Source organism: Rhamphochromis longiceps, linkage group LG14, assembly GCF_057381845.1.
Source record: "Rhamphochromis longiceps isolate RC_006_pf linkage group LG14, R_longiceps_female_GT1.1, whole genome shotgun sequence".
NCBI lineage: Eukaryota > Metazoa > Chordata > Actinopteri > Cichliformes > Cichlidae > Rhamphochromis > Rhamphochromis longiceps.
In genome coordinates, this window is record NC_140570.1 from 34,358,811 (window position 1) to 34,372,696 (window position 13,886).

At 39.7% G+C, this 13,886-nt stretch overlaps 1 protein-coding gene across 1 annotated transcript in view; it reads left to right on the forward strand.

Moving 5' to 3' along the window:
* The first annotated feature begins 1,013 nt into the window (after window positions 1-1,013).
* Window positions 1,014-13,886, forward strand: part of maml2 (mastermind like transcriptional coactivator 2) — a 33,903-nt gene continuing 21,030 nt past the window's right edge. Inside the window, exon 1 of the mRNA XM_085379484.1 lies at window positions 1,014-2,360. Within this exon, the coding sequence (XP_085235610.1) occupies window positions 1,950-2,360 (411 nt within the window). The 5' untranslated portion in view covers window positions 1,014-1,949. The remainder of the gene's footprint in view (window positions 2,361-13,886) is intronic.

Genomic DNA, 13,886 nt, shown 5'->3' on the forward strand with positions numbered 1-13,886 from the left:
GGCCTAAAAGGGAGGGGAGAGTGTGGGTTGGCAGATTCGTGAGAGCGTTTTAGGTTTTAATCATATGCGTATGGGTTAACAAGTTGGTGGCCGCTAGTCTTACAGTCTGCCGCTATCAAAGCAGCCCCAAAGACAAATAGTTAATTTATTATACTAATTACACTTGGAAAAGGCTTCAGTGTTGAACGGAATTGATTTCTTCTTGAACTCTGTGTGGACTTCGCACGATCTCCCCATATTTGTGTGGTTTTCCTCTGGGTGCTCAAGCAGCTTCCTTCTGCTTTACAGAAACATGCATCCTGTGTGAGCGAGTTTCTGCGTGATTCTGTGGCTGTATCTTAATCTCCTATATCTCGTTCCCCTGAACCAGATACGATTAACTTCAAACAACAGCCGGTTAATGAATGAAAGGGCAATAAATTGCTTTGAGAAGGTGTAAAATCAAAACAAATATAGTCGAATGCACTTTTGTGATTGTTATATTTGAAAGCTACTGAGTACATTTACCCAACTTTTAAGATTTACAGAAAGCTGAAAGTTACCAAAGATTTGAGGCATAGCGGGCTAGACACATAAGACAACAGTATAGGAACATGTCAGCAGCCAATCAGCTCATTTGAGCGGTTCTGTAGGCTCGCTTGGTTAGTTACTCTGCGTGTTAACTCAAAAAAAGATCAAAGAATACTTCTGGATTTAACTATTCTTTTCATGCTTTAGTTAATTATCTAAATATGTTTTTCATTTGTGTCTTTAAATACAGGATGAGTAAATGTTCGATAACATGTGTTAGTTGATTAGCTTGACCAGGTGGCAGACAGAACAGCGGTGCCAGGTTGACCCTTCACTGCTCCTTCGGTTAGACAACAGTGTTCAAATTTTTAAAATACATTATAAGATTCCCTCCGTGTCACCGTTCACGCCTTGCAAGACAAGTTCAGGCTTTTCTCCACTAGAGTGTGCCACTGGACCCCCCTTTTTTTAACCATACGAGTTCATGTCAAAAGCAGAATGTTCGTACAATAAGGGTCTGTGTAAGTAGCTCCGCTATTGCCTTCGTGTACCACACGGACAAACGATTGTCAATGGACTATTTGAGACGGATTTCAGTCGGCTTCTGCGACGACTGCCTGCGTTTAGGGGGTCTGGGTTTTTTGGTTTTTTTTTTTTTACTTGTTTGCAACCAGATTCCTATCCGGATTGAAAGGAAAGCAACAAAGAAAAGGACTCATTTCGAAACAAACAAAAAAATGCCGTGAGTCTTGAAGTTTAGTGGATTTCGTGTGTTTGTTGGTTCTTCTATTTTTGCAGCCGGTCGCTCTCACTCAATTTATAGTCGATAGTGTACTCTTGGACTTGGCGTTAACGAGAGTGGTACAATATTTAGATAAAGTAGGCTGAAAATGTAGCTACTCGGAATGTACCACCAGTGAAACCGAAGTTGTGCGTGCCGTGGGTTTGAATTATCTAAGGGATTCATATTGAATATAACCTATTTATCTGTGAGCAGAGCTCCAGTCGTTAAGCAAGAGCGGATTCATTCCAGCTGCGGAGCCTTTCATGTTTGTAAATCATTTCACGTTTAATTATAAGCTGACAGAGCCTATCCCCCGAGGAAAAACTACTACAATTCTGTAACTTTGAGACTTTTAATGCATGTTTTTAATCCACGTGGAGCATAGCATGATTTTACATGGAGCGTATCTTAATCTTTAATCTTTTATATCATATAATATCATAGTCCCAGTTTGACAAGATAATTGGCTCACATTTCAACACATATCATAGGCCATAGTGACTCCTCTCCAGAGACTACAGCCAAGTATTTTTCTTTTTCACATGGGATCATTGGAAGTCTTCAGTACGTTTTCTTGTTTTCTTCCATGCCCGTTCTGTGGTCCACTGTAAGCACAGTGGACCTCAGTCTATAAACTTATCAGGGACCTGCGGGCATGGGAGAAGCGACCCCCGCTCAGTCTGCTGCAGGGACATACGTACCCATGTTGGGTGTTGGTTTAGGAGCTATGCCCGGTGGGGTCAGCAACGGGCCGGTGGTGGCCAGCTCAAGGGGCTCCACAGTGCCACAGCTGCACAACGCCATAGTTGAGCGTTTACGCGCCCGGTTAGAGACGTGCAGGAGGCACCATTCTACCTGCGCGGACCGCTATCAGCGAGGTCAGGCCGAGAGCACAGACCGGGAGCACGAGAGTACGCTTCAGCTGCTTAGCATAGTCCACCAAGGTCCTGGGAACCGTAAAGCAAAAGGTAGCCGGGGATCGAACCAGCAACCCCCAGACTACAGCAGGGCTAACGGAGAGCAAAAGGGGTCAGATGGCGAGCAGAAGATCCCCACACGCATAGCGGTGAGTTGCTGTTAATGTTGTCTGTCAAGGTTCTCAGTTATCCAGGTCATCGTAGTCTATGGAGCTTGGAAAGAATAGCATCTGGACTTCTTTAAGTTTCTTTGAAGACGATTCACCTCTCATCCGAGAAGCTTCATCAGTTCTAAGAGCAACTGGTGGATTGTCCCAGATTTTAAGCCCTACGGGAGTGTCCCCAAGAGGGTCATGGAGCGCCTATTGATCTTCTACCTAATCACACAAGCCAAGGTGTGAAAACGGGTGTGGGCCACAATCAGCCAATGTTTCCGGTGAACCCAATGTGAAACCTAGCCCCACCCTATCATGTGATTTACTGAGGTCAAATGGCCCAGGATGTGAGTGGGCATTAAGGCGTCTGGGAAGGGATCTCAAAACTGGATTATAGATGGCAGACGGTTGGTGTGGTAAGCCAGCGCCTACATTCAAAGATGGCCGTTCACAGTGGCTTCTTTCACTCCTCTTTCAAACCGTCTGTCTTCTCTGTCCAAAATGTGAACATTGGCATCCTCAGCATCCAGAAACACCTCTTTAAGAAAACCTAAAGAAGTCCAGACGCTTTTCTTTCCAGGCTCCTTAGACTGCCGATATTGTTGTGTTGTTTGTTTTTTAACATAAATAATTAGGACTATTACAATCAAGCTTGTGGCAGCGATGACAAAATTGATAACAATGATGAGGGTACCAGTATGTTGTAATGGGGGTGAAACGCCTAAAGTTATGGCCATTCTCAAGGACCACAACATTGAGACTGAGATTTTTTTTTTTTTTATGCTATGTGAAAAATCAGCTGGGAGCTTTCCTTGGCGATAATGGATCAATAAATGTTTCTACATTGATAACGCTGCTGTCACTATCCATGAACAAAAAGTCCAAGCTTTTTCCAAACTTAGATGGCAGCCAAATGCATGTCAAAAACAGTCAGGAAATGTTCTAAAACTCTAAGTTCCTGATTAAGGGGGCCCTTAAGGTAGATGGCATGATACAGAAGCGTTACGCTTGTTTGCAAAGCAATCCATTTTGAGGAAATGGTTTTGGGGTCATTGGGCCATGGGGATGTTTTGCATTTACTGCAAACCTTGACAACATAACAACCATGCAGCTGATCCAAACAGAGGGATGCGGATGCATTTTGTGGTTTGTTTAACCCATTTAATATGCACTGTTATGTCATTTTTTAAAATTGTTTTTGTTTCTGAGTTATTCTGTTGAGATTGCGAACTGAGTAGTTGCATGACCTTGTGTGCCACTGAGAGTACAGGACAGTGTTTTCTCCCCTAACAGCAAAGCTTCACATAGGACATAGGTAGGCAGGATAGGAAAACTTAACTGTGCTTTCTGTGTGCCTGGTAGTGCTGATAGGACTGACTTCCTGTATGGCATCTGTTAAGGGAGCAGTCACTGAGATGTGAGATTTATTTAGTTGTTTTCTTTCACTGGGCATGGGGGAATTTAGCGTCTAGCCTATTACTTCCCAAGCAATAATGTCAAAGGTTGAAAGCTTGCAGACATTCTTTTTCTAGATGTGGTGAAATAAACAATATTTCATACATATATTTTATTTTTTACCAACAAAAATATAAAATGCATTAATGTTTCACGTACAAGAAAAGCAGATTCTCTGTGGTTTATAGAGTTAGTTTAAAATGCAGTTTACCTCTCAGCTTTTACATTTTCATGCTGATCGGTAGAGCCATGGCAGTGGAACACGATGAGAGACAAGACACAACTTCATGGATTATACTGGCTGTCTAAAAGAGGTCAGGGTACATCATTATCATGTACCGTTTCATTTTTACTGATCTTGACTCTGGAGTAACATGTTCTATTTAAAACTGATGAGTGCAGCAAGATAGTGAGGAGGAAATGAAGTCCTGGCGTACATGTTTATATCAACCCTGAGGTTAATGTTTTCGCAACGTATAATGATCGGGTGAAGCACAACAGCCGCTCTTGCAGAAATCCTGTTTAATGCCAGTATGTTGCATGTATACAGTCTATATATATCCTTATAACTCTTGCCACCAATTTATTTATTTTTTTAAATTTATTATCATCTTTGGCTATAATAACTGAAAGCTGCTTCAAATATGTATGGGGGTTCTGCAGAGTTCACCATAATTCATTCTTCAGAATTAAAAAGTAAGACATCTCAAATGACCACATCTGTGCATGTTATTGAGTGTTCACATTGGAATTTGCAGTGGAAATGTATACTGAGTTAGGGGCAAACAACACAATGGATTATGACTGCTTGGGAGTGCAGAGTGAGCAGCAGCACTTAACAACAGTGCTCATTGAGACCAGATTAACAAAGGATATTCTTTTAGATGAAATTGGAGAAATTTGAAGGAAGAGACGAGAGCATACTTATCGACTCGGAAAATCGTTTTCCTTAATGCGTGGATGAACTCATTGAAAGCTTTTGGATATTCATATTTTAGATTGTTTCTTTTCATGGCCAGTTTTCCAATTGTTCCCTTCATACCTGTATCAGAAAATGTATTCAGCACAGAAATAGGTCACACAGTAGAGCTTACAAAACATTAGCCCCATATTACAATGAACAGACATTCAGTTTCATCAGATCAGGATCCAACAATCATCTTACATTGTCTGTCAACGATACAGATAGTGAGCACAAAAATGAAAGGCTTAACAAACAACCATACAGCCTCGAAGCATACTAGCATGCCATGTAATGCCATGTTATATTATCATGTGTTTAACAGATGGCTCACTAAGCACCTTCTTGATAGATTTGCCGGCCATGAAACTGTTTGAACCACAAGGTCCCCATATAAATGTTTAGAGCCACTGAATACATTTCCTGCATGTGTTTACTTTAAGTCAAACAGGCCTTGAAAATGCAGTAGGCGAAGGATGCCTGGTGATTAACAGTGCTATGTGCACAGGGAGGATTTTGTTATTACTCAGTCTTGTAGTGACAGATCTGGGAAGTATACTCATAGAGCAGCATGCACACAAAGTGCTCATATGCTGAGCTGTTTTCCTATTATTTTAAGCACTTGTGACCTTGTTTGTCTGCCATACAGGTTTTTTGTAAAAACTGTAGCCTTAGTCATACTGGTCAGTTAGTGGTTTGAAACATAAATCATGTAACCACAGCCAGCTCTAGCCAATGACTTCTGGTTATCTATCAATTTTCCGTGACTGTGTACTGTGAGTCCTGTAATAAAGGCAAATTCCCAAAATATTATTTTGGCTTTGTGTGCTAATTTGGCACAATTGCCTTGGCAAACTGAATAAAAATTGGCAGTTGTAGGTGTTTGGACTTTTAAATGTATGACATTTATTTTACAAGATAAAGAGGGTATGAGAAACCATGTCATTTGGACATTTTTAAAGCTTGGAAAGGAAGCTAATTTCCGCTCTCAGGGAAACCCTTTTTACTATGAAAATGGCAAACATGAGGGATTATTGGAATGCTGGGTAGAGGTTGGAAAGACTGGTTGTTTGCACTTTTCATGATGTTCTTAACTTGAAGATCATCACCCCCTCAAAGAGGCTGAAGGATTGCAGAGTGATTAATAGGACAGGAAAGGAGAAAAAATACTAATCAAAATTTTGTTTGGTCTCTTAGGCTTTGAACTAATGTAGCTTTTGCGCAAATGCTTGTGTAACACTGCGCTTTTGACTTAGTGCATCATCTAGGATATCACTAATGCCAATTGAAGGTTTTGCAGCGAAATTGTTTCTCGCCTATTTACTAGTGCACTACTACATGGGTCAGAATTAAAATTTATGAATTTATAATTTATTGAGTTTCGAAAGCTTAAATATTGTCACAAGACTACAACTTCTGGGTAAGCAGATTGACAGTAAGCAGATTGACAGCTTGCTAAAAAAAAATCCCACAGAAAAGGAATACCTTGCACTTATTCGTGGTCATGTATGATGGAGTGGATAGTGTGTGCATGTGTGTGAATGTGGGGTGGGGTGTGTGCTGTGTTTCCTGGCATACCCTGTTTGGCTGTTGAACAGCCTGAATCAGATGCCGGTGGTCTGATCTCAGCCTGGCTCGGCAGTGATGTGAAACAATTAGCCCAGGTCCATGGGGGCCACCCACTGTGAAGCCCATAGCTCTACCCAACTCTGTGGATGCAGAAAGGGATCCGTGTTCATCCCACAGATCACTTCCATGTTGTCATGGATAGGTTACAGTCTTCTTTTAGAAATAGCTTGCTGCCAGTTGGTCTGAATGGTGAATTACTTTAAGTCCCCTGCAGAGCAGAATGGAAATTCTGTGGGTGCTGTTTATTGACAGCATGGCTACACTTTAAGCCTGATGTGATTACGCTTGTCTCATTGTGCAGACCGTTAGCTGCTAGATGAGTTGAGCATCTCATAGTGCTCTGATTAAAAGACATTAAGATAGGCCTCCATATACTGTAGTAAAGCCATCTGTTAATCTCCTCTTTCTATTTGGGATTAGTCATCCGTCCAACTTGTGGTTCAATTCTACTTATGGGTAATAATAATAAATATATTAAAAATGTTCTATTATTACTTTTTTTTTGTTGCTACAAGAAAGACATATCTTTAGAATTGTCATCATGCTCTTAAAAGATAGACAAAGCAGTTTAGTCAGTGGGGTGCTTACTGAGTAGTTATATTATTTATTTAACAAATTAGTAACGTACCTTTTTATTGTTCAAATGCTAAAAAACTTGGAGGATTGAAAGGTTTTGGAATTCAAAGATTTTGGGTTGATGTAAAAGCTTAATCTAACAAAGAAAGAATGAGTTGAAAGTGATATATACTTGTATTACTGAGTTTGATATGCTCAAATGTTTCCCGATTAATCAAGGCAGTAATGTCTTTTCAAATGTATGACCTATTCATATATAGGTTTATGTCCTGTTTCTTCTTGTACAGAAGAGATCCCCACATTTTTGCATAGAAAAACATTAAAACAGCCTTTTTACAGTCAAACAGTCAGATTTACTGTCTTATGCAATAAAAGTTGAGACATGTAACACTATGTTCTGGACACTCCAGAGCACCGTTCATAAATTTTCAGCACTAAGTAGAGGTACTTAGGCACATCTTGTCCTCAAGGAAGTGGGATGTGGTATGTTAATGTCAAACAAGGCTAATGTTGTGGCTTCTCATTTGGGGTGGTGGTGGTATTAATCTAGGACATTTGTAGTTATATTTGTAGTTATTAGCTACTGTATCATCTTTTGGTTAAATTGTGCATGAGATTAAAGTCTGCGGTAATATTTTAGGATAACATCAGCTTATAAACATTCTAAACAACTTCTACATTTTGTGATCGTGATTGCTGTGTCCTCAAGGGAGAGCGGGATACAAGCGTCAACAAGTTCCTTTTCTAACAGACTATGTAGACACCGGATTTCTAAGTGGCACAAAGAAAGTTCACAGATGAGTGTCATTTCTCAGAGGAGCTTTACTTATTAATCCCTTTGATTTTGTGAGTGTATTTATTGAAAATGCAGATTTTAATATCTTACAGTGTCATGATGTCAAGATATTCAGCACATCCCTAGTTCTAGCATGATGATGTCTGGATATGTCAAATTAAATTTTAAGTGGATGTCCAAGACATCCAATTTTGTGTTAAGTGCTAAGCAGTTTTTGTAGTGGATTTGTCACTGCCTCCAGGAGATCTAGTAGTATTTTGTTTTTGGTTTTTTGCTTGCTCTATCTGGTGTGTTGAGCCATGGTAGCTGCTGCTGACTACCCAGCTTCAAACAATCTTGTTAATGCCAGAAAACATGCATCACTTCCTGTGCAGCAGTGGATTTTTCCCAGAAAGGCCCTATGAGACACTCAGGTTTTTATGACAACAGATGCAGTAAAAGCTGAGTGAGCTGAGTGTAAGTTGCTAGTGTATCAGATAATTGTGAAGAGCAGTGAACATTTCAACCAAATCACTTTAAGTTGTTCAGTGCAGATATAGAGAAAAGGGTGATATTTGTAATGGTAAAGATGGGAAGTTATGAGGAACAAACAAAAAGAGACTTTCGTGTTTGGCATATGTATCAGATCCCTTTCCTACTTCCTTTAGTGTGAGAGAAAGGTAAAAACTTGTAATTTTTAAGAGGTTTTCAGAGTGTGGTCAGAATTCAACTTGTTTTTGTTACCATGACCTGGCTATTACCATAAATGAGTAACTGCAAATTTCTTTATGCTTCCCATTGAATAGATGATGTGTTAAAACAGGGGAAAAAATCAAGTAGAATTAGATTTAAAAACAAGAGAGGGCTCACCAAACCTTGGTATCATGCAGCAGCAACGTGCTGGAAATAGTTGCATGTAAATCTGGGACATCTCTGTACCTGGCAACATTTGCAGCGCCTTCTACTCTTTAAACGAGCACACTTTTATTCTTTTCTGGACTAATTTATACTTTGTTATCCAGTTCCATGCTACCAGAGGGCACACAGAAGATAAAAATAATAATAAGAAAAACAAAAAATCATTATCGATAAAGAAAGACAGAAGTTTCCAAATACCTAGCGGGGCAGCCAGGATGTGTGTCAGATCAAAGAAATTTATGGCTCATGGGTTATGCGGCATCTCTAGGAGCAGTGTCTTAAGCGAACTTCACTCTCGCTATCTCATCCCACTCCCCTTCTCCTACATACTTCCACTCACACTCACTGACACACAAATACACACACAAACAAAACCCACTCTGCCGCACGCGTCCTTATGTTTTATTCAGCAGCCTATGGAAGGCAGTGCCTGTCTTTGAAGAGTGCTGCAGAAATCATGTACTAAATCCATCTCATCCTTTTCAATGGTTGATTCAATGTAAGTGTGTACATGCTCAGAAGAACATGCTCCATTCAAAGTCCAGGTAGGCCAGGTTGCTGTTCGAGGTTCATAAATGTCTGACCTTTTAGGATAAATGTTTCCTTTATTTGTAATGGAACCATTGCTGGTTAAAAGCCTTTCCTCCATAGACATGTGCTTCCTGTCCTTGGAAGTGGCCCCTGGTGTCAAGAAGAGCTTGCAAGGTAACATCTTTACCTTCAGTCACCATCCAAACAGTGTAGAAATTTTATATATATATATATAATAAGCATCACCCTTGCAAAATCAGCTCCTTGGTGGCATATATTTTGTTGTGTTGAATCTACTAATTTATCTTTAGAGTAGTAATGAATAATAAGTCAGTATAAGTGTTTACTATTGCTTAATTTCACATTACAGAAATGGCTGTGACGTCACGTGTGGATCTCACTCAATTAGAACATTTTATTTAAGAGAAAACTAATCCATGGTAATTTTTTCATATGTGCTTAAATAATCTATTAAGCAGAAATTGTCAGCGTTTTCCCATAAGTTTCAGAACAGACACATTTCCCCCACAGTCTCATCTTACTATTAAATGGATATTTTTTGCAGCATTCACAGTTTGGTGCACCAAAGGGGGGTTTCTAGGAATTTTTTTTTTTTTTTTTTTTTGGGGGGGGGGGGGGGGGGGTCCAACAGTTGAAATCAGTAAATTTTATTAGCTATCAAAGCTAAATAAATGCACATGAAGAAAAAAAATCAGATTGTTATAATAATCTTAGTGTACAGACCTCCTATGTCAATAAACATGCATTAGAAGACTCAACTCCCCATAATAATAGTGTAGCCATGCAAGATTTAACAGCAAGATAATGGAACTAATAAAATACAGTCTGATTACAACAGTAAATATGTTTAATTTTGCTTAGTCACAGAAGTAAATACCAGCATCTCACATATCCTTTGTTGGCAGTTTGTAAAGCAAAGAAGTTGAACAGTGGCAGTGGTGCAAAACACTGTTCATCTTTCAAAACCTCCAAACTTGCTGTTTTCCTTCTGTAATCAAACCAATATCTTTCCTTGCATATAACGGAGCCACCATGAGCCACCCTTTTAACCCCAGCCCTGGTGCAGCTTTTATGTTTATATTTATTCAAAAATATAACTTGCAATATAATGCATTCACATAAACTGCACTTTGCCCTATTTTCGGATCTCATTTTGATAGTTGTTTTAATTTTTCTTGTTGATATGTCAACAGCAAATTAGACTCTGCAATAGACCCTTGTGAATTTGTGTAGATACTCGTTCCATGTTCTGAATATAAATTACCGCGGTACTGACTATGTTCATGCAAGTGAACATTTCACTGCGTCGAAATACCTCCATTCCCAAAGGGTTTGGATTAGAGAGTCCCCACTGTATCCCTTTGTTGTTGAGTTCTGCTTTCAGCATGCTCCCAGTTGTTACCAACACATTGTTTAAATTTCAAGCATTATGCCGACCTCGGGATACAAAAAATCTCATCTATGCTGTTGAAGTCATTGGGGAATTTTAGAAGGACTAATATATTAGTGCTCCGTTGTAGCTATTAAATCCACATGAAAACAAATATTTCATAGCTTTTCATCATCTAGAATCTAGACATAAGAGTAAGTATCCAGCTTAGGGCAATCACTTAGCAGGCAAGGACCATGTTTATGTGCTTTTGTATCTTCAGAGGGGCCTTGTAGAGGTATCCGTTCATGCCTGATGTGATTTCTTCTGCTGAGAGAGCTCTTTGAGGTTTGTCAAGTTTTTCCTGCTTGACTTAATTGAAGGGAGGGTAGGATTGTGTGAGTGGGGGGGAGAGGGGGTTGGGGGTAATGCCTCTGAGTGTCTTTCCACCAATACTTTGCTACCCAGTGCTGAAACTGGAACCCTGTGGGAACAAGCTTGTTCAGGTGTATTTCATGTGCAGTGCACTGAAAGTGAATTGAGGGGAGGAATTGCATTCAAAGCGAAACACAAGCAGTAGTTTGTTACCTTGTTTACAGAAGAACAAGGCTTAGAAATAAAAGAGTATTCTTTAACCTAGCAATATTAGCATTTGTTTTTGGAAGTTACATTATGAGCAAACTTTAACAAGTGTGATGCTTTTGTTGTCGACACTTGTGTGTTTGGATAAACAGGAGCTTATCTACAACTGTTCTCACACTTATCTGACAATCAGCCACCTGATATGTCAGAGTTTCCTGGACTTGTTCTAGCTTCTGTTGTAAACAGATCTGATTATCTCAGCTGCTATGAGTGAACTGGGTGTGGAAGTCCATTTATGTTATCAGCTTAACACAATATGTTCTTCTTCACCTTGCTGAAACTCTTTAGTCTAACCTTAAAATACTTGATAGGTTTAAAACGAAGTCTGTTTATTGGATGGAATCATTTGAAGCTGAACTAAAAGAACGAAACTCACTTGTTTGCTAAGCAACAGTTGCTTATATAGCAAAACAGCTATATTTTCAGCAAGAGTCTATTCTCACCAGGGTCATTACCCTCTTATGGAACTGAGTAAGTGGGCTCCTGATGTCACTGGCAAAGCCCTTACACAGAATGCTGGGTTAAACTGGGAGGGGGAAGGGCCATGCTAGATCAGAGTTCAGGCATGTTTACATTACAGCTCAGGATATTTCTCAGAGCCCGGCCAAGCTGCTGAAGTTCCCAGGCTCCAGAGTTGCAGAGTGCTGAAAAGAGGCACAAGCGTTCACTTATTCTTCAATCCCTCACTCTCCTGTGCTCTGGGGTCTAAGTCATAGTTCAACTCAATTTGCATTGTGCTAATGTTCTGTTCTTTGCTATGGCTGTCCTTTGGGGAATATTATACATGTGAAATACAAGAGAAGTGAAAGTCAACAACTTAGATGATGTTGTTAGCATTGTGTTTAGATATTAATATCAAGAATTAAAAGCAAATTTGGCACATGCAAAAAACAGCACATTGCATTTTTATCTCCTTATTTTAATCAAAAATGTGAATTTTCTTTTCTCAGTAGTTTTAATAAAAATATTTAACAAATTTAACAAGGGAAAGCTACATTTTATTTTTTAGTTACACCAGTTACTTACTTTTCTCTAGTATCACACTCTTTTAGATCATAGTTATGTAGCAAAACATACATATGGTTTAAATTTTAGCATTGAAATAAAGGATAGTTGGCTTGTTAAGTCATTCCAGTGTGGTATTGCAGGATTTTATTTGAGGATTTTTATGTTTAGCAATATTACTTCGCCCTGTGTTATGGAGCTACCAGCTAGATAAAACGGTATAATTACTGTGGGAACTTTAAAACATGACCATTAACGTTAAAGTTCCCTGGATATTATTCATTGTTTAGAACACTTTGTTTGGATGTGGTTTGGGAACATAAACTGCTAAAAGAAAGTCTAACTGCAGTTCAAACTAGTCCCTATAAATTTACCCAGTTATTTCAAAGACAAACGTATAAGACCAAAATTTCTGTTGTTAACACCCATCACATGTTTGACTTTCCCACGTCTCAGACTGCTAGACCAGCTTGACTAGCGCGTCAGATAGAGGTTTAGAGGAGGAACATAGATGGCCTTGTTTCTTGCCTCTGCTCCACCAATAAAGCTGAGAAGTGGCAGCTGGAATGTTTGCCTTATTGCTCTGCTGTGGTGAGGTGTCACGGTGCTGAGCTATGCTTTGGCGCCTGCATGCTCTCCACCTTGCCTAGAGGCGCACAGACGAGATGTGAAACCAGGGGAGGATCTCTGATTTCCCTCTGCCCTGCCCTGTTGAATCCTCCACGGTATTGTTTTAACATACCTTAAACACTTCTTAACACTTTGCTTTATCTTTAGGTCTATTGCAAAAAATTAGTCCAGAGGCAGATGATTCTAAAAATGGATTAAATGTATAATATGTTTTCCAAAGAGACTCTTATATCTGCTGTTTGCAGAACTAGTGAGTGAATTCTGTTTTCTTTCCACTAAAGGACTACAGGAAGGATTATGAACAGAGACATGGAATCTCGCGCTAAAATGGACACTCAGGCCATAAAAGAGCCTTACTTTGATGATGAATTGGAGGACATCTGCTTTAAACTTCAATTTTTGTGTAGGACTTTGCTTAATGTCAGCCAAATTGCTCAAGTCATGTAGGATAACTGTGGCCATTGCCTTGATTTCCACAAAATATATAATATGACAGCAGTTTGGTGTATTTACTGCTTAAAGAAATATGAAAAGGAATAAAAAAGGGGAAGTTCGGGAAGGGGATTCCTGCTGTCTAAGCAAGTATTTTCATTTTCTTCTCCATAAGGATACTTGCTACGGTCCAGTATTGCTGCATTTGCCTATAAAACTTTTATCCAGGTGCTAGGAGAACAACCTCCTGCTAAATGTCATCAAGACTAAAGAGCTAATCGTGGACTTCAGTACAAAGCAGGCAAGGAATTACAAGCCCCTGATCATCAGTGGTGCACCAGTGGAGAGTGGACAGCTTCCGATACCTGGGTGTCCTCATCACTCAGGAACTATCATGGTCATGTAATATCAACACTCTGGTCAAGAAAGTCCGCCAGCGTCTCTTCTTCCTCAGAAGACTCAGAGACTTCCATCTGCCACTGAGGGTGCTTAAGAACTTCTACTCCTGCACCATCGAGAGCGTCCTGACGGGAAACATCTGCACCTGGTTTGGGAACAGCACCACGCAGGACAGAC